Source organism: Grammomys surdaster, unplaced genomic scaffold (genome assembly GCF_004785775.1).
Source record: "Grammomys surdaster isolate TR1022 unplaced genomic scaffold, NIH_TR_1.0 136, whole genome shotgun sequence".
Taxonomy (NCBI): Eukaryota; Metazoa; Chordata; class Mammalia; order Rodentia; family Muridae; genus Grammomys; species Grammomys surdaster.
This window is the reverse complement of record NW_021604594.1, coordinates 7,399,283-7,419,969: the sequence shown is the minus strand read 5'-3', so window position 1 is coordinate 7,419,969 and position 20,687 is coordinate 7,399,283. Positions and strand designations below refer to the sequence as shown.

The following is a 20,687-nucleotide window of genomic DNA, read 5'->3' as shown; positions in this document are numbered from 1 at the left end:
TCCTCTCCCCCTCTCCGCCCCCATCTCCACCGCCCTCTCTCTCTCTGAAGTTTGTCCAGAATAGGAATGGCAATGGGAACTTAAACAAGAGTTAAAATTAATTTCATCATCTTTTTTTGATCATTAGTGAAAACTGCTTTGCTATAGAGAAGCTGCCCACAGATTATGTAGGACTCTGTCCTCCACTTAGTATGAGTGGTTCACGGAATGGGAAGCTGGATAATACAGACATATTTAGTTATTTCCCTAGACCCAATAAAAGCTCACTTGAGTGGTCAGATAACAGTGCCCAGCTGATCTGGTTTGATTTAGTGTTTCTTTACAATATCTGGAAGTTATTTCCACATCACAGAGAAAATTAGCTATCATTAACGCTAAACCACACCGAGAAACAAATACTGAACCTGATGTTAGGAAAAGATAATTTGCTGTTCTCAAGAGTGCTGAGTTTCAAAGACGGTGACATTTATTCCCCTCCCACTAAGATGGAATGGATCGGCTAGAGCTGTAATTTGGCTTCTGTGAGAATATTTCAGCTGGCTTATTTCTTCTTTCAAGAAAGGAGATCATATATTAAATTTTCCCTGAAGATGGTCTATAAAACAAGCAGAGCTTCGGCATGGAGCTGTGGTGTGTGAATCCTAAAAGCTACAGTAAGGTTTTGTTCTTCTTCTCAATCAGTTCATGGAGCATGAGATTGTCCACCTCAAGTTTGATGTTCTGTGACTAATCTCCTTACCTTTGTAATTCCGGATTTAACTCCTAAATTTCCTTTCTAAGAACATCTTGATTTTCAAAGTTAGTGTTTTATCGTAACGAGGTAGCAGCCAGACAGCAGCAAGAGCTTTCTGTCACTGACAGAGGAGTTAAAAATGTGAAATTTCCAATAATTGTCTTGCACAAAATATATACCTACTCGAAAAAAATGGGAGTCTCACATTTTAAATTGATAACCTCCACAAAGAAAAAAATGTAAATCACACACATACATACACACACAGGAAAAATTACAGAAGGGTTCAATGGCCATTCATCTATGTTGGAACACAGTCCTGGAATAAAGTTGTGTGTTGAGAATTCTGAGTGCTTGTAAGAAAATCCTAAGAAAACAAGAGAAGAGTCTTGGGACCTTGGTTTCTTCAAAACACAGAACTGTTCTTGGAATGTATTTTCCTCCTCCTACCAGGTGTAGCAGACAGTAGTGAATTTACTTTAGCTGTTGTTATTTGTGTGCCCCTAAAAACCATGTCTTTGCAATTTGCAGCTGATGTTGGAATTTTCCCCACAAGTTGGGAGGGGCTAAGGTGGGAGGAATAAGGAGAGGAAGAGGAGGAGTAAGGGGAGGAAGAAAAAGGAGGAAGACGAGGAGAGAGAACAGAGATGTAGGAGGATGGAGAATCACATGGGTCCAGAACAGTCCTACGTAACAATTTATATCTTAAAGTTAGATATTGGGAAACAACTCTAATTATGTGGGCCAATTGTTAATTGAGCATTTCTAAATATATAAAGCCTTTGATTAATATTTAAGCATTAGAATCTCATTTTCCTACCGGGCCTGCATGGATGGCAGGATGGTCTGGGCAAAGCCTAGCCTTGTGGAGACAGTGTGGAAGATTGGCAGAGCCATCTCCCATTCTGGCATCTCATGGGTGGTAGGGCTGGTGTCTCTGGTCACCTGAGTGGACAACCTGAACTGAGCAGCAGCGGTAAGCCACCTCTGCTCGTGGCCACAGGGCCAGGCTAGTCGGGAACATGGTAGCTGATTAAGAAAAGCCAGATTGAATGCTGACAATTTAAATATCTCCCACTACATGTAGATTGTTCTTGTGATTGGAAAATTTGCTCAAGTGATGCTTCTTAACTTTCTGTGTACAACTTGTCAGATGCTCTGGGTGAAGTTGGCTATTATGTGAGATTTAGTCTGCCTCATTTTTAGGCCTTGTTCCAGGACTTTTTCTTCCTTTCCTTGTATTTTAATGGGCTTAAACTATAGAACAACACCTATATTCCTCAAGAAAATAAGATGCTATATGTACAAGTCAAATATTCTATGGAATATTGTGTATTTTTTTATCCTCTGACTTTTAGCCAATAAAATTCTCCATATCAGCATTCCTCAATAATTGTATAGTAAGAGCAATTAGAGTCTAGACTATATTACTATCTTCTAGATCAAAGTGACATGTGTAAAAGTTTTGCATTTACTTGACAATCTGTATGACTGATGATCTATATTTAAAGTATTAATTTTATTTACACAATATATTATATATTATACAATATATATAATACATATATGTGTATATATTATGCAATATATATAATATGAAATGTATTGTATATATCTCCTTTATCCTGCCATTTTGAACATGTGTGTAACATTTGTCTTAGGATATTAAACATTTTTGAGCATTCAAGTTATCTGCAATGTTATGAAGAAGTAAATGCTTTCTGAAGCACACACCTCCAAAGCACTTTGAAAAAACTCAGACGTCAGCCCAAGGAGCTCCCTTCTTCTTTCAAGCATGGAGACCAGGGTTGCCCATGCCTCACCCAGAGTCTGGGCCATGGCATCATACACCTGACTTTGAGCCTTGTTTGCTTCAGCCGTCCTGTCTGCTTCCTGTAAGAGTTCCCACACACGATCTTCCAAGGCCTAAGTCCATGAAAACAAAATATGTAAGTCAGTTGTCATCCAATGTGAAAATAAAGGACCACATTTTAAGCACAGATACCTGAAACCGTGTGTGATCTAGGAAGATCTAGTAGATAATTAATAATTTATAAATATAAAGCATATTTGATGAGAAGTTTCATTATTTCCTCCTGTTTCCAAATGAAGGTTTCTGTTCTTTATACCTACAAACTCTATAAATTTAATTTTTTTCTGATCTTTAAATTCTTCTGCAAATCTCCACCAAAACTTGATTAAACAACTTCCTCAAACTCAAAATATCTGAATCTCCACATACCATCCTTACCAAGTCTACCACTAACTGGCCTACCGAGAACAGCCACTCATAAGAGACAACCTTCATTTCCCTCCTCCTCTTCCCCAACTCCCTTCCATTCCAAGCCCTTGTCAGTCACATAGCCTGACAGGTTCCTTCAAAACCTGTCCTTCCCTGCTTCCACCTCATGCCTCAGTTTCCCCCTTGTTTGCCCTCATGCTCCTGCTGCAGGTAAAATTCAGTTGTAGCACAGCAAATCACACCTTGGGACATGATTTTACTTCTACTCTGGCATTCTCTTCCCTACAGATAACCATCCATAACTCAGCCCAGACTTCTCTCCCCTGTAATCACACATCTCTCCTTATTCCACACATGGCTCCTTTGTTCAAACAGTTCTCCCCCATTGGTCAAGACACTGGAGTTGTAAATCTTCCCAGATTCTCAATGTCTCTCCTGAATGAATTTAAGGCCTTAACTTTTAAAACTACTTTCAGGTATACACCAATTATAACTGTTTCTTCTGATTATAAAAGTAACATACAGATATTCTTCATCTTACAACAGTGTTATGCTAGTGCCCAGAATCTGAGAGAATACTACTACATATCATCAGTACTAAGTAGACAGTGTGTTATAATAAAACATGAAGACATAAAGGTGGGAGATGGAGGAGTGGGAGGAGATATGACCAAAATACATTGAAATTGTATATGACATTACCAAGAATAATGTTAAAGGAAAAATTTTTAAGATTTATTTCTATGTTTTTAAAAATTGCAAAATTGAAAATCAGAGTCAACAAATAAAGTTCTATTGGGAATGCAGCCATGATCAATTCTGAATTTATGGCTGTTTTCATGTCACAAAAGTAAAGTTTAGAGAATTATGATTCAAGGGATAAGCCTAAATTACAATTAAAAACAAAGCCTAAAATAGTGACTGTTTAACTCTTAAACAGAACAAAACATAAAATATTACTCTATAACCTTTAACTGAAAAGAAATAGTAGGAAAATATTCTTGTAGTGCCAAATACAACATCACGTGCAATGCTATTGTTTATTACTGTTCTCATAGTGTTAAACTCCAAATATGGTTTCCATCTTTACTGTAAAGTATTGGGTTGAGTTAATCCCAATAATCTTCTCTCCGTCTAACTCCTTGCCCCTCATCTATAAATCTGTGGACTGCTCTTATTTTCACAAACTAAATTCTTAATAGTGGGTAGATTTGGTGGCCCATCAACATTTCAAGGCTCCTGATACAGGCGCCAAACGGTTCTCCATAAGATTCACACCAACCAATGACAATATATTTCAATTTACTCTTTACTCGCCTGCAGTGTCTACCAGCTAACAGAACGGGGACTTTTTGTTTTACGCAATTCCTAGTACGTGCCACAGTATGAGAGTCACAGAACACATGTGAAGGTCAGGCTGAGCTGTGGGACTATCCATGCAGCCTATCTCCATACTCTAGAGCAACCCAGTTTTCAATCTGGAGAACTCTGGAAACTCAGACAGAGGTTGTGGACCCTCAGTACAAGAAACCACTTTTAGAAAGTCAAGCTTTGCTGCTCCATTGCTCCACTGTAAAACTGAGGCACAAATGCAAGTGGAAGCATTGAATGATAATAGCCTAGAGTATCTTATGATAAGCATCAGAAAGGTGAAATGATCGTAGGTACTCGTGGATCTTCTGAGATTGCATTTGCGGATTCTCAGGGATCTAGCAATCACAGTTTGTGAGAACAGTGCAGTAGACCTATATCACAAGAGAAGGAGTGGGGTGAGGTGCTGACAAAGTTAACAGGCATTATATTAGGTGTTAAGGATCTTCCCCAAGAAACCCTTCAGCCCTCCAGGCTGTGGTCACTGATGGAAACTAAGAGGAGGTAGCTTCATAGAGTTGAAATGATTGGATAAAGAAGTCAGAAAGCCTCTTGGGAAATGGGAGAGACTACAGGGAAAATACAAGAGCTAGGAAGATACAGGACAGTTTAGAATTTGATGCAAGAAAGCTGAGAAAGATGGAGTAAAGGACGGAGTGAAGCTTCCGGGAAGCATCCCAGACACATTGCAAAGGTACATCTCACAACCATACAGGCTAATGATATACATCCTGACGAATCACAGCAGATAGGAAGTCTATTGCTATGTTAGCTATGTTAGCTAAGGGTGAGAGCATTTGATCGATGTGTTCCTTCACTTTGGAAAATAGCGTAAAGATCTTTTCCTCAGCACACAGTACTACATGAAATTGCCCTGCTATCTCTACCTTTCTATTTTAAAAACTCATTTATGAATTTGTTTTTTTTTTCCTTATGATGTGCAGAAAAAAATTTTCACATGAAGAAAATTTTGAGGTAATCCTATTTCTCACGTACAAAGATAGTCTTTTTTGAACAACCACAACAAAAACACACACACTTAGTTGTCTCTCCAGAGACAGAGAACATGTTTCCTTGGGTCACAGTGGATAATATTATTGTAAGCAATAATATGTCAAGCCCCCTTTTGATGTATGGCAGGCCCTCTACATAACACAATGACTCAGAGTTAGACCTAGGGCTAGGAGTGTACCTAAGTAGTAGAGCTTACACGAGACCTTTAGTTGGACTCGCAGCGCTACAAACCAGCACCGAGGCCTACAGGCTGACTCCACCGCTTAGTAATCCCTGTACATTTTATTTTTTATTTTTTTTTTTTATTCGAGCTTCCTCAGTTGAGAATTCTTTGTTCAGGTCTGTGCTCCATTTTTTAATAGGGTTCTTTGATTGTCTAGAGTCTAATTTCTTCAGTTCTTTGTATACCTTGGATATTAGCCCTTTATCAGATGTAGGGTTGGTGAATATCTTTTCCCAATCTGTTGGTTGCCGCTCTGTCCTATTGACTGTGTCCTTTGCTTTACAGAAGCTTTGCAGCTTTATGAGGTCCCATTTGTCAATTTTTGGTCTTAGAGCACAGGCCATTGGCGTTCTGTTCAGGAACTTTTTCCCTGTGCCTATGTATTCCAGGCTTTTTCCCAGTTTCTCTTCTATTAGTTTCAGTGTGGCTGGTTTTAGGTGGAGGTCCTTAATCCACTTGGAATTGAGCTTTGTACAAGGAGATAAGTATGGATCAATTTTCATTTTTCTACATGCTGACCACCAGTTGGACCAGCACCATTTGTTGAAAATGCTATCTTTTTTCCATTCGATGGTTTTAGCCCCTTTGTCAAAGATTAAGTTACCATAGGTATGGGGGTTCATTTCTGGGTCTTCTATTCTATTCCACTGATCCTCCTGCCTGTCTCTGTTCCAATACCATGCAGTTTTTATCACTATTGCTTTGTAGTACAGCTTGAAGTCAGGGATGGTGATTCCTCCAGAAGTTCTTTTATTGCTGAGAGTAGTTTTCGCAATCCTGGGTTTTTTGTTATTCCAAATAAATTTTAAGATTGCTCTTTCTATCTCTGAGAAGAATTGAGTGGGAATTTTGATGGGGATTGCATTAAATCTGTAGATGGCTTTTGGCAAAATAGCCATTTTTACTATATTAATCCTTCCAATCCATGAGCATGGGAGATCTTTCCATCTTCTGAGATCGGCTTCGATTTCTTTCTTCAGGGGAATGAAGTTCTTGTCATACAGGTCTTTTACTTGCTTGGTTAGGTTCACACCAAGGTATTTTATATTATCTGTGACTATTTTGAAGGGTGTCATTTCCATAATTTCTTTCTCAGCCAGTTTATCTTTTGAGTAGAGGAAGGCTACTGATTTGCTTGAGTTAATTTTATATCCAGCCACTTTGCTAAAGTTGTTTATCAGGTTTAGGAGTTCTCTGGTGGAAGTTTTGGGGTCACTTAAGTATACTATCATATCATCTGCAAATAGTGAGATTTTGACTTCTTCCTTTCCAATTTGTATCCCTTTGACCTCCTTGTGTTGCCTAATTGCTCTGGCTAGGACTTCCAATACTATATTAAATAAGTAGGGGGAGAGTGGGCAGCCTTGCCTAGTCCCTGATTTTAGTGGGATTGCTTCAAGTTTCTCTCCATTTAGTTTAATGCTGGCTACTGGTTTGCTGTAAATTGCTTTTACTATGTTTAGGTATGGACCTTGAATTCCTGACCTTTCCAAGACTTTTATCATGAAGGGGTGTTGAATCTTGTCAAATGCTTTCTCAGCATCTAGTGAGATGATCATGTGTTTTTTTTCTTTGAGTTTGTTTATATAATGGATTACATTGATGGATTTCCGAATGTTGAACCAACCCTGCATTCCTGGGATGAAGCCAACTTGATCGTGATGGATAATTGTTTTGATGTGTTCTTGAATTCGGTTCGCTAGAATTTTATTGAGTAATTTTGCATCAGTGTTCATAAGGGAGATTGGCCTGAAGTTCTCTTTCTTTGTTGGGTCTTTGTGTGGCTTAGGTATGAGTGTAATTGTGGCTTCAAAGAATGAGTTGGGTAGTGTACCTTCTGTTTCTATTTTGTGGAATAGTTTGAAAAGAATTGGGATTAGGTCTTCCTTGAAGGTCTGATAGAATTCTGCACTAAAACCGTCTGGTCCCGGGCTTTTCTTTGTAGGGAGACTTTTAATGACTGCTTCTATTTCTTTTGGGGTTATGGGACTGTTTAGATGGTTTATCTGGTCCTGATTTAACATTGGCAACTGGTATTTGTCTAGGAAATTGTCCATTTCATCCAAATTTTCCAATTTTGTTGAATATAGGCTTTTGTAGTAGGATCTGATGATTTTTTTAATTTCCTCAGTTTCTGTTGTTATGTCCCCCTTTTGAGTTCTGATTTTATTAATTTGGATACTGTCTCTCTGCCCTCTGATTAGTCTAGCTAAGGGTTTATCTATCTTGTTGATTTTCTCAAAGAACCAGCTCCTGGTTTTATTGATTCTTTGGATAGTTCTTTTTGTTTCAATTTGGTTGATTTCAGCCCTGAGTTTAATTATTTCCTGCCTTCTACTCCTCTTGGGTGTATTAGCTTCTTTTTGTTCTAGGTCTTTCAGGTGCTCTGTCAAGCTGTTAGTGTATGCTCCCTCCAGTTTCTTTTTGTAGGCACTTAGAGCTATGAATTTTCCTCTTAGCACTGCTTTCATTGTATCCCATAAATTTTGGTATGATGTGTCATCATTTTCATTAAATTCTAAAAAGTTTTTAATTTCTTTCTTTATTTCTTCCCTTACCTGATTATCAAGGAGTAGGGTGTTGTTCAGTTTCCATGTAAATGTGGGCTTTCCATTCTCTTTGTCATTTTTGAAGACCAGCCTTAGACCATGGTGATCTGATAGGATGCAGGGAATTATTTCAATTTTCTTATATCTGTTGAGGCCTGTCTTGTGCCCAATTATATGGTCTATTTTGGAGAAGGTACCATGAGGTGCTGAGAAAAAGGTATATTCTTTTGCTTTAGGGTGAAATGTTCTATAGATATCTGTTAAGTCCATTTGGTTCATAACTTCTGTTAGTTTTACTGTATCTCTATTTAGTTTCTGTTTCCATGATTTATCAATTGCTGAGAGTGGGGTGTTGAAGTCTCCCACTATTATTATGTGAGGTGCAATGTGTGTTTTGAGCTTTAGTAAGGTTTCTTTTATGAAATTCGATGCTCTTGTATTTGGCGCATAGATATTCAGAATTGAGAGTTCATGTTGGTTGACTTTTCCTTTGACAAGTATGAAATGTCCTTCCTTATCCTTTTTGATAGTTTTAAGTTGAAAGTTGATTTTATTCGATATTAGAATGGCTACTCCCGCTTGTTTCTTAGTGCCATTTGCTTGAAAAATTGTTTTCCAACCTTTTACTCTAAGGTAGTGTCTGTCTTTGTCACTGAGGTGGGTTTCCTGTAAGCAGCAAAAAGCTGGGTCCTGTTTGCGTATCCAGTCCGTTAGCCTATGCCTTTTTATTGGGGAATTGAGTCCATTGATGTTAAGAGATATTAAGGAGAGGGTGTTCTTGCTTCCTGTCATTTTTGCTAATAGTGGAGACATCATTTGTGTGGTTATCTTCTTTTGGGTTTGATGGAAAAGGATTCTTTTCTTGCTCTTTCTGGGGTATGATTGCCCTCCTTGTATTGGAGCTTTCCTGCTATTATCCTTTGTAAAGCTGGATTTGTGGGAAGATACTGTGTAAATTCAGTTTTGTCATGGAATATCTTAGTTTCTCCGTCTATGGTAATTGAGAGTTTTGCTGGGTAAAGTAGCTTGGGCTGGCATTTATGTTCTCTTAGGGTTTGTATGATATTTGTCCAGGATCTTCTGGCTTTTATAGTATCTGGTGAGAAGTCAGGTGTAATTCTGATAGGTTTGCCTTTATATGTTATTTGGCCTTTTTCCCTTACTGCTTTTAAAATTCTGTCTTTGTTTTGTACATTTTGAGTCTTGATTATTATGTGACGGGAGGTATTTCTTTTTTGATCTAGTCTGTTTGGCGTTCTGTAGGCTTCTTGTGTGATTATGGGCATCTCATTCCTTAGGTTAGGGAAGTTTTCCTCAATAATTTTGTTGAAGATATTTACTGGCCCTTTAAGTTGGGAATCTTCACTCTCATCTATACCTATTATCCTTAGGTTTGGTCTTCTCATTGCGTCCTGGATTTCCTGGATATTTTGAGATAGCAACTTTTTTGCATTTTGCATTTTCTTTGATAGTTGTGTCAATATTTTCTAAGGTATCTTCTGCACCTGAGATTCTTTCTTCTATCTCTTGTATTCTGTTGGTGATGCTTGTGTCTATGACTCCTGATTTCTTTTTTAGGTTTTCTATCTCCAGGATAGTCTCCCTTTGTGATTTCTTTATTGTTTCCACTTCCATTTTTATGTCCTGGATGGTTTTGTTCAATTCCTTCATCTGTTTGTTTGTGTTTTCTTGTAATTCTTTAAAGGATTTTTGTGTTTCTTTAAGGACTTCATCCTGTTTTCCTGTGTTCTCCTCAAGTTTTTTGATAGTGTTATTTACTTCCTTCTTATAGTCCTCTAGCATCATCATTAGAAATGATTTTAGATCTGGTTCTTGTTTTCCTGGTGATATGGGGAGTTCAGGACTTTCTAATGTGGGAGAACTAGGTTCTGATAATGGCAAGTACCTTGGGTTGCTGGTGCTTGTGTTCTTGCGCTTGCCTTTCGCCATCTGGATCACCTTTGTGCTATCAGAGCTGTCTCTGACTGGGGCCTGTCTTTCCTATTATCTAGGTTGTGTCAGAACTGTTTGGGATGGGTTTTGCTGCTTGAGTTAGAGATGAGGCCCAAGATGTGCTCGGTGCTCAGGTGGAAACCGGAAGGGGCCGGGGCTCCGGGTCAGGAGCGGATTCCTGGATCCCAATGAGTCCCAGTGGGTCCCAGTGGGTCCCAGTTGCTCCCTGATTGGGGACGAGCACTGCCACCTCCTAGCCTAAGAAACTGCTTGAGCTAGCTTGAGCCACGGAGAGCCCCGCTCCCTCTAGGTTCTGTGAGATTGGGTGCAGAGCTGACTCCCGGGATCTGCTCTGGCACAGACCGGAAGGAACCCACGCTCCGGGCCCTGGAGTGAACTCCTGGGTCCCAGTGGGTCCTAGCCACTCCCTGTTCGGGGGCAAGCACTGCCACCTCCTAGCCCAAGACCCTACTTGGCACAGAGGTCCTGAGAGCCCCGCTTCCTCTGGAGTCTGCGAGATTGGGTGCAGAGCTGCCTCCAGGGATCCGCGAGTGCTCGGGCCCCGACCGGATGGAGCCCGCTCCAGGCCAGGAGCGAATTCCTGGGTCCCAGTGGGTCCCTGTTGCTCCCTGTTTGGGGTGAGTGCTGCTTTTTCCTTACCTGGGATGCTGCGTGAGTTCAAGCTCCTGGGAGTCCCTGTTTTTCTTGGTTTTCTGCGGTTGGGTACGGAGCTGCTGCCTGCGACCTGCTCTAGGCTCGGTCCCAAACCGGAAAGGCCCTGTACATTTTATAAACCAGCTTTTCTCACCATGTCTCAACCTCAGACAATATTGATCTTATAAAGTTATGAAGACTAAATGAGTGATCTATGTGAGTCCCTATGGTAGCACCTGATAGATAACAGTCAATAGATGTTAGATGGTATTTTAATTTCATTTATATTCATGTATACTTCTCATTAATAGTAATTATTATTCACTGATAAATCCACTGAATAGAGGTCTTACTGTGATCTGGTAAGGATAAATTAAATACTACTATACCCATGATAGAAAACAAAAGCCTACTTAGGATCTGAAGGGTTGATAATACCCATAATTGATTTCAGAAATGATAACACATGAAAATATAAGACAATTCAATCTGGGTCTAAACATCAATGATCCACTTTTTAAAAATGTGTACCAAAATATATTTTTGAAAAAACTTTTTTTCAAAAACATGATTTAATCATCTATTTTGTTCTTTAATTTTTAACTAATTTTCTACAATAAGATGATTATTTTATGCATAAATACAAATGTATTCTCTATGGTGATATGACTATTTCATATATGAAACTAATCCTATAACATATTTTCCTATGGACAGTAAAATACTTATGTAAAATTAAAATGTACAAATATAGCCACTGACAAGGATTTGTGCAAAGTTTAAATCATCATATTTGGATTTCATGGTAAATCCAACAGCAGCATCAAATTAGGACAGTAAGTTTGGAGATCTGTGTGTGAGAATAGAGTATTGTGTCTGGAACATGCAGTTCACCAGGACTGAAGACTGTAGCAAGGCCTAGGGTGACATGCACAAGTTCCTTTTTATCCATGTCTAGGGCCTCCCTTACCAATGAAGGTGATCAGGAGAAAGCAGATGCATGCTGTAATTATTGTTGACACTAAATTCTCATTCAGTTTTTGCAGTTATCTTTTGCTGAGTCTTCTAAATGCCAGCAATCTTCCTAATAAGTCTGTTTAAGATAGGCACGGCCCCCAGTCGAGGGATGGGGCCACCCACCCATCTCAAAAATTTTAACCCAGAATTGTTTCTATCTAAAGGAAATCCAGAGACAAAAAATGGAGCAGAGACCACCTCACCTGGGGATCCATCCCACCTGCAGACACCAAACCCAGACACTATTGCTGATGCCAAGAAGCATTTGCTGACAGGAGCCTGGTATAGCTGTCCCCTGAGAGGCTCTGCCAGCACCTCACCAATACAGATGCAGATACTCAGCCAACCATCAGACTGACCCCAGAAGCCCCAATGGAAAAGTTAGGGGGGGACTGAAAGAGCTGAAGGGGATTGCAACCCCATAGGAAGAACAATAATATCAACTAACTGGATCCCCCAGAGCTCCCAGGGACTAAACCACCAACCAAAGAGTTCACATGGAGGGAGCCATGGCTCCAGCTACATAGGCAGCAGAAGATAGCCTTATCTGGCATCAATGGGAGGGGAGGTCCTTGGTCCTGTGGAGGCTGGATGCCCCAGTGTAGGGTGATGCTAGGACAATGAGGCAGGAAGGGGAAGTGTTGCAGAGGGGAAACCTATGAGTAGGAAAACATTTGAAATGTAAATAAATAAAATAACAAAAAAAATCTGTTTAAAATTCCACCCTACAGTGTATGTAAATGAGCATGCTGAAACAATGCTAGCCCTTTGCTAACAGGTGAATCTCTGTGTTTGAGTTAACAGGCGCTCCAGCTTACTGTCCCTTTGACTCTGGCTCTCCTGCCAAGTATATCTGTTATCAATCAGGACATGTCAGGGTCAGGATGAGAATGCCATCAGAAGTTTCTATTTTGGGGACATATCTGGATAATGATTTTTTTGAAGTTGCTTGCAACCACATCTTATATTTTCTTTCAGGCAATTCAAAACACCCCCTAAGTAAAGAAACTGATCTACACACACACACACACACACACACACACACACACACAACTCTTAAAACCCTTTTTGACTTGAGAGTTTCCAAATTCTCAAGCTAATTTAGGATCCTAGAAATGTTCTATTCAAACATAGTTGGAAATGTCTGTAGTCTCCTTTCCCACACATGATTAACCAATGGTGATTACATTATTCTTTTTTAAAAGTAAATGGATTTAATCTATCTCCATAAGCACGTATTCACAGGTGTTCTTGTGAACATAATTTGAACAATCATTTCAGTGAATATAAGAAGGATAGAAAAATCTCAATGCAGCAAATTAATATTATTAAATGACCCAAAAACGTGATGAATATATTCAATTCAGTAATAAAAGACAGAGAAGGCTAAACCCAATCTAGGATATGTCTAGAGGTCTGACTTGCAATCTATCTGTGTAAAAATTTAAAAAAAGTAACAGGGCAGTGAAAATACATATTACACGGTAAAGAGCCTCTGTCACCTTAAGTAACAAATAATAGTTCAAGAAATGAGGGTTCTGTGCTTCGCCACCCCACCCTGCTTCAAGTCTGTGTATTTTCCCTAACACGGCAGAAGCTGGCTCTCTGGACTACTCTGTGTGTTTCTACCTTCCAGAGAATAAGGCAAAGCCTTATTCTTCTGTCTATAACCTCAATGAAGACTGTTTCTACCAGTGACGAGGGAGAAGCCACACTGGATATCTTTCCAGGTATCAGCTAGCCCAGACAGCCATTACTGAAGCCTCGCTCTTAGGCTGTGAGCTGGAGAGAGGGGCCTGGACTTGAAATAATGCCCATACCTCCTCTCTTCCCCTTCCTCTAACAATATCCTGCCTGGAATTTTCCACAAAGCTCCTTGAACATGGGCCAACTTGTTCAATGGAGATAATATTGTTTAATATATCATGGATAGGAATTTGTTGTTCGCATCTTCTATTGAGAGAGGGAGGGAGGGAGGTGAAGAAAATAAGCTAAATTAACAATATGTGAGGCTTCTGTTCAACGGCATCTCATTACTGAATAAAACACTGATAGATGGGAAACAAAGTTTTATGCTAAAGTATCCAAAGAGTGTTTCAATACGTCACTCTACAAGACACTGTCTGGAAGGGTGTCAGCATCCACCACAATGTTGAAATGTTGACTAGGTGGCTTCTATACTCTTGTCTAATTCTATGGCTCACAGCCACAGATCCATTAGTTTAGAGCACATGCTGGCTGGGTACATTTGCACGGTACAAGGACTAGCAGAATCTACCTTTGAATGTGAAACATTTCCCACAAGGGTTTTAACTGAGATCTTATATTAGTGAGAAGCCTATAATATCCATAATTTTACTAAAAGACCAGAAAACAATCATTGATCACACTATTGAAGAAATACATTTTTCTTCATTCTTGAGGCCCATTCAGACAATAATTTACTTTGCCTTTGATTTTTTTCCTTCCTTAGACATACAAACATGACTGGGAAATTAAACTTTTTTTTTTTTATTGGATGATTTATTTACATTTCCTATGTTGTCCCCTTACCCCATCCCCCACCACCCCCTCGGAACCCCCAATCCCCTCGCCCCTCCTCCTTCTTCTCTGTGGATGTAACCTCTATCTACACCCCCCCACTCCCACCTCCCCACCCTCAAAATTCCCACCCCCTGGGGCATCCAGCCTTCATGAGGTCAAGGTTCTCTTCTTCCACCTATGCCCAGCAGGGCCCTCCACTTTTACATATTCAGCTGAAGCCCTGGATCCCCCCCTAAGTGCTCCCAGGCTGGTGGTTTAGACCCTGGGAGCTGTGGTTGGTTGGTATTGTTGCTCTCCTCATGGTGCCACAAACCCTTTCAGCTCCTTCAGTCTTCACTCTAACTCCTCTATTGAGAACCCCATGATCAGTTCAATGGCTAGTTGTGAGCATCTGCCTCTGAATATGTCTGACTCTTGAAGGCCTCTGAGGAGATATCCATATCAGGCTCTTATCAGCATGCACTTCCTGTCTTCCACATCAGCATCTACCTTTGGTGATTGCACATGGGATAGATACTCAGGTGGGGTGGTCTTGAGACGGCCCCTCCTTCAGTTTCTGTCCCTCACTTTGTCTCCATATTTGCTCCCTTGAGTATTTTGTTGCTCCTTCTAAGAAGGACCGAATCACCCTCACTTGGTCTTCCTTCTTTATGGGCTTCATGTGGCCTGTGAGTTGCATCTTGGGCATTTCAAGGTTCTAGGCTAATATCCAATAATCAGTGAGTGAATACCATGTGTCTTCTTTTGTGATTGGCTTACCTCACTCAGGATGATAATTTCTAGTTCCATCCATTTACCTAGGAACCTCTCAAATTCATTGTTTTTAATAGCTGAGTAATACTCCATTGTGTAAATATACCACATTTTTTGAATCCATTCCTCAGTTGAAGGACATCTGGGTTCTTTCCAGCTCCTGGCTATTATAAATAAGGCTGCTATGAACATAGTTGAGCATATGTCCTTGTTATATGTTCGAGCATCTTCTGGGTATATGCCTAGGAGTGGTATAGCTGGATCCTCGGGTAATGCTATGTCCAATTTTCTGAGGAACCGCCAGACTGATTTCCAAAGTGGTTGCACCATCTTGCAGTCCCACCAACAATGGAGGAGTGTTCCTCTTTCTCCACACCCTCGCCAGCATCTACTATCACCTGAGTTTTTAATCTTAGCCATTCTGACTGGTGTGAGATGGAATCTCAGGGTTGTTTTGATTTGCATTTCCCTGACGACTAAGGATGCTGAACATTTCTTTAGATGCTTCTCGGCCATTCGAGTTTCTTCCGTTGAAAATTCTTTGTTAAGCTCTATACCCCATTTTTTAATAGGGTAATTTGGTTGTCTGGAGTCTAATTTCTTGAGTTCTTTGTATATATTGGATATTAGCCCTCTATCAGATGAAGGATTGGTAAAGATCTTTTCCCAATTTGTTGGTTGTCGTTTTGTCCTATTGACAGTGTCCTTTGCCTTACAGAAACTTTGCAATTTTATGAAGTCCCATTTGTCAATTCTCGATCTTAGAGCATATGCCATTGGAGTTCTGTTCAGGAACTTTTCCCCTGTGCCCAAGTATTCGAGGCTTTTCCCCACCTTCTCTTCTATTAGTTTCAGTGTATCTGGTTTTATGTGGAGGTCCTTTATCCACATAGACTTGAGCTTTGTACAAGGGGATAAGAATGGATCAATTTTCATTCTTCTACATGTTGTCTTCCAGTTGAACCAGCACCATTTGTTGAAAATGCTGTCCTTTTTCCACTGGACAGTTTTAGCTCCTTTGTCAAAGATCAAGTGACCATAGGAGTGTGGGTTCATTTCTGGGTCTTCAATTCTATTCCATTGATCTTCCTGCCTGTCTCTGTACCAATACCAGGTAGTTTTTATCACTATTGCTCTGTAGTACAGCTTGAGGTCAGGGATGGTAATTCCTCCAGAAGTTCTTTTATTGTTGAGAATAGTTTTTGCTATCCTGGGTTTTTTGTTATTCCATATGAATTTGAGAATTTCTTTTTCTAACTCTGTGAAGAATTGAGTTGGGATTTTAATGGGGATTGCATTGAATCTGTAGATTGCTTTTGGCAAGATGGCCATTTTTATTATATTAATCCTGCCAATCCATGAGCATGGGAGATCTTTCCATCTTCTGAGATCTTCTTCAATTTCTTTCTTCAGAGACTTGAAGTTCTTGTCATACAGGTCTTTCACTTGCTTGGTTAGATTCACACCAAGGTATTTTATATTATTTGCAACTATTGTGAAGGGTGTCATTTCCCTAATTTCTTTTTCAGTCTGTTTATCTTTCATGTAGAGGAAGGCTACTGATTTGTTTGAGTTGATTTTATAACCAGCCACTTTGCTGCAGTTGTTTATCAGGTTTAGGGAAATTAAACTTTTATAGAAAGTATGCTCTATTTATCTTCTCCTCTCCTCCTTCCTCATTCTCCTCCTCTTCCTCATTCTCCTCCTTCCCTGCCTCCTCATCTCTTGTTTTGAAAAACACTATTCCTTTTCTTCCCAGTCAACAGAACCATCTTGTATGTGAGGAACACAAGAGAGATGATGAAAGCCACCTCTCACCTTCACCCACTGACAGAAGAAATGAACATGATTGGCCTAGCTTATACAACCTGCTGACGGAGCTACATGTACATTGACTGGCTCTTGGATTAAAGCATAATTGATTCAGAAAAGTAATAATAAAATGGAAAATAATAATTTAAAAATCCCTGGAAAATCCAATTCCACAGAGCCTTTCCTGCCAAGGTTATTTTCCATGGTCAGTTCATATGCCACTAAATTGGTATGGTGTAAGCCTGGAGTAGGTTGGTGATCACCCTACTAGCCATGAGTAGAGCTTATCCAGAAGTCAGAGACCCAGAGCCTTGACAACAGCACATATCCACAGTGTCTACATAAGACTTGTACTTTAAGATATTTGAGGATCAAAACAAAGCAAAAGCAAGAAAGCAAACAACAACAAAAACCCTGATTTTTTAAAAGTCTAATAAGAATCTTTCTTTGACACTTCTAATGAGATATGAATGAAGGACATGAAATTGTATCATCTCTTCTTCTGCCAATTCCAAAAAGGAAATATTTTAAATCATTTATTTCCAAACATGTTTGAGGCAAATATCATGGAATAAACATCTGGTTGAGCCTCAAATGATTGTACTTATCTTCGTCGTTTAATGCAGGTCTGGTTAACTGCAATTGCTATCTGTGCCTACTGTCACTTAGATTATCTGTCATAACCACACAGCAGTGATAAATGACAAAGAGACATACCAGGGAATACGTGTCCTAAGTTTAAGCTATAAATTCTGAGCATGGCAGTGCTACAAGATGATTAATGTCATCTCTGTATTCTTTTATCATCTTTAGGCAGATATTCCCACACAGTGGCCAGCCCCCGAATTAAACTCTCAAGTTAATGAACGTGCTCAAGTCTGAGTAAGCAGTTGAGGTGTAGGTGTATTGTTTTAACACATCGGCATATCTAGACTGCTTGGCTAACCCAAAGCACACGACTGCACTGTTGGCCATCTTGTTTGCTAACATCAGAGTGACACCATGCCCATTCTGTTCAGTTGTCAAACATCTTTACAGTCCTCCCTCTAGCATCTACCTCACATTTTACAGCTTCCCAAGGGCACCGAATGACCCATGCCACTGCATCTTGAGCATCACAGGTTGACATGATAAACATGTGTTCATAGCATTTGGGTTTGTTGACTATTTCTGGGTCTTCTGTCTGGGTCTCTACTGCTGATCCCTTCCTAGCCTGATTCCACAGTTCCATGTTCACCAAATCAGGCAGTAACTGGGTGTTACTGCTCCCATGAGAGAGATTCTAGAAAAGGCAGATTCCCAGGCCCTGTATTTCTGAGGATCAGAACTGGAAATCCTTGCTGGGTTAACGTCCTCATTTGACTTTGACTTATGGCTATGTGCTGAAGGCATCATCTACTTACTGAGTCTCCTGGAGATAGAACATAGGGATGGGTAGGAGGAATAACCTCGCCTGTTCTCAAACGCAGTCGATTAACTTCAACAATAATGAAAATATTTTATGTTGCTAGCAGACAAGACATCGAATGAAGCCAACACAAAGAAACGGTTGCTGCCTGAGTGGTTGGAGCATCAGTTATGCCGATCTGATTATTGTGAACTATGATATGGATGGAAGCGCTGCCTGTGCCTGGGAATCCGCACAATCACCAGGCGTTCATTAAAAGCACATACTTTAAAACTTCCTCGTGCAACCTTAGCAACCTGGGCTCAAACTGCTAAAGGAGAATTCTGTCTTAAAGATCTTCTTGTCTTTAGTTCTTGACATGACAAGTGGCACAATGCAAATGGATGCTATTCAACTGAAATGCAAACAAAACAAAACCACCCCTATTATGAAACGAGAAAGAAAATAGGATGCCAATTCATAAGTAAGATTCTAGGACATTTAAAGGTCCACGAGTTTTCAAAGCTACATCTAGCTACAGACCTATTAAGGTGCCTGTAAAATTTTGCCTTGGTAGGTTTGTTTGTTTTTGTTACTTTCTTTTTTTTTAATTTATTTTATTACTGTTTATTGGTTATTTTATTTACATTTCAAATGCTATCCCCCCCTTCCTGGTTTCCCCTTTGAAAAATCCCCTACCCCACCCCACCCCTGCTTCTATGAGGGTGCTCCCTCCTGCTCCCCCATTCCTGCCTCACCACCCTAGCATCCCCTACGCTGGGACATCAAGCTTCCACAGAACCAAGGGCCTCCCCTCCCATTGATGCCAGATAAGGTTATCCTCTGCTACATATGCAACTGGAGCCATGTGTATTCAATTTTTTTTCCTAACATGCTACAAGATGTCATCAATAAAGTTCTGGTGACGGAATACAATCAGGTCACTCCCTTGCCTCACACAAGGCAGTCATTCCTTATCATCTGCAAGATAAGCTTAGGGGGAACATCCTTTCCAGGGTGCACCTAATCTTCCACACTCTGCTCACTGCTTCCCCGCCCTCTCACTGTCTGTCCTCTCTGCCTCACGCTTTCTGCAGAGTGTTCAGTGAAAGCGAGGCCAGTCATGTACCCACTGTGTGCCTCATCAGACAGTAGAATCTTTCAACTTCAACAAAAGGCTGCTGCGAATGACAAACAGCCAAACAAAGTAAGATCAGTGTTTTGAAATTTATATTTTGAGAAGATAGGTCATTTCCATTTCTTTCAGTTAATCATTCCTTAACAGTGTGTAGTGGGATACCATCCCACTACATTTGTAATAAAGCTCAGCAATTGGGCTGTATGAGAGGTAGGCGGAGTGAGGAGAGGAAGAGGAGGAGCTAGGAGGAAAGATGTAGGAGCCATGGAGGACCACAAATATAGAGCAGTTCTGGGTAACAACTTATAAGGTTAGATATTGGGAAACATCTTTAATTGTGTGAGCGTCTTATTAATTGAGCACTACCAAATATAAAAAGCTATTGGATAATCTTTAAACATTACAGTGTCATTTCTACCGGGTACCACGTGCATGGTGGGATGGTATGGGTTCAGCCAAGCATTGTAAAGACAGCGTGGTAGATTGGCAGAGCCATCTCCCACGCTGGCGTCTTATGGGTACCAGGGCTGATATTTCTGGCTGGCTGTTTCTAGCTGTGGCACCTGTGTGCGTGGCCTCTGGCAGTTTCTAGCTGTGGTGCGAGCGTGGCCTCTGGCCGTGGAACATGGCAGCAGAGCTAAGCAGAGCCGCTGCTGCCCGGCCCAGGAAATAGCCATTTTAAAATATTACCATTAACAACAGTGAATCTTTAAAATAAAATTTAAAAATGTGGGTTGAGAAGACGGCACAGTGGGTAAGATACCAGAGCCCTGACAAACTTCTTACACTTGTTTAAAGACCTATTCTTCTGTAGTTTGAAACTTACTTTTAAACAACACATTCCTTTTGTAAAAATAATACGTGCAAATACTCCTATTTTAGAGACATGATAAGGAGGAGTATATGGGGTAATATTAATAACTAGTATATCTAGATGAATACTTTCTATAGACTTGAAGTCACCATTTCGTACTGACAGTTGCACTGATCAGATCTAACGCAGACCCTCTTACAGGGTGAATCAGTAAGTGACAGAAATGACACTTTAATTTCTTGACATCATTTGGTCACTGGACAAGAATGAGCTTACTTCTTATTCCAATGTTTGTGAACTTTTATTCAGTGGAAACAGATGAAATTCTGGCTCATGCTGGAAGGAAAGGTAGAGCCTCATGGTGGAGGGTTAGACGGAGACTAGACAGGGCTTCCAAAGCTGCTGATACTCTGTCTTTCTAAAATGTACAAGGTGCTAGATGTGGTGAAGTTTGATAACTTCCTCACTTCTGGCAAGCATCAG

The 20,687-nt window shown here is 40.2% G+C and overlaps 1 protein-coding gene across 1 annotated transcript in view; it reads right to left on the bottom strand.

The window, feature by feature from the left end:
- The window catches only part of Ccdc141 (coiled-coil domain containing 141), a 167,767-nt gene that overhangs the window by 111,916 nt on the left and 35,164 nt on the right, over window positions 1–20,687 (bottom strand). The window contains exon 3 of the mRNA XM_028763033.1: window positions 2,468–2,659. Coding sequence (XP_028618866.1) covers window positions 2,468–2,659 — 192 coding nt within the window. The remainder of the gene's footprint in view (window positions 1–2,467; window positions 2,660–20,687) is intronic.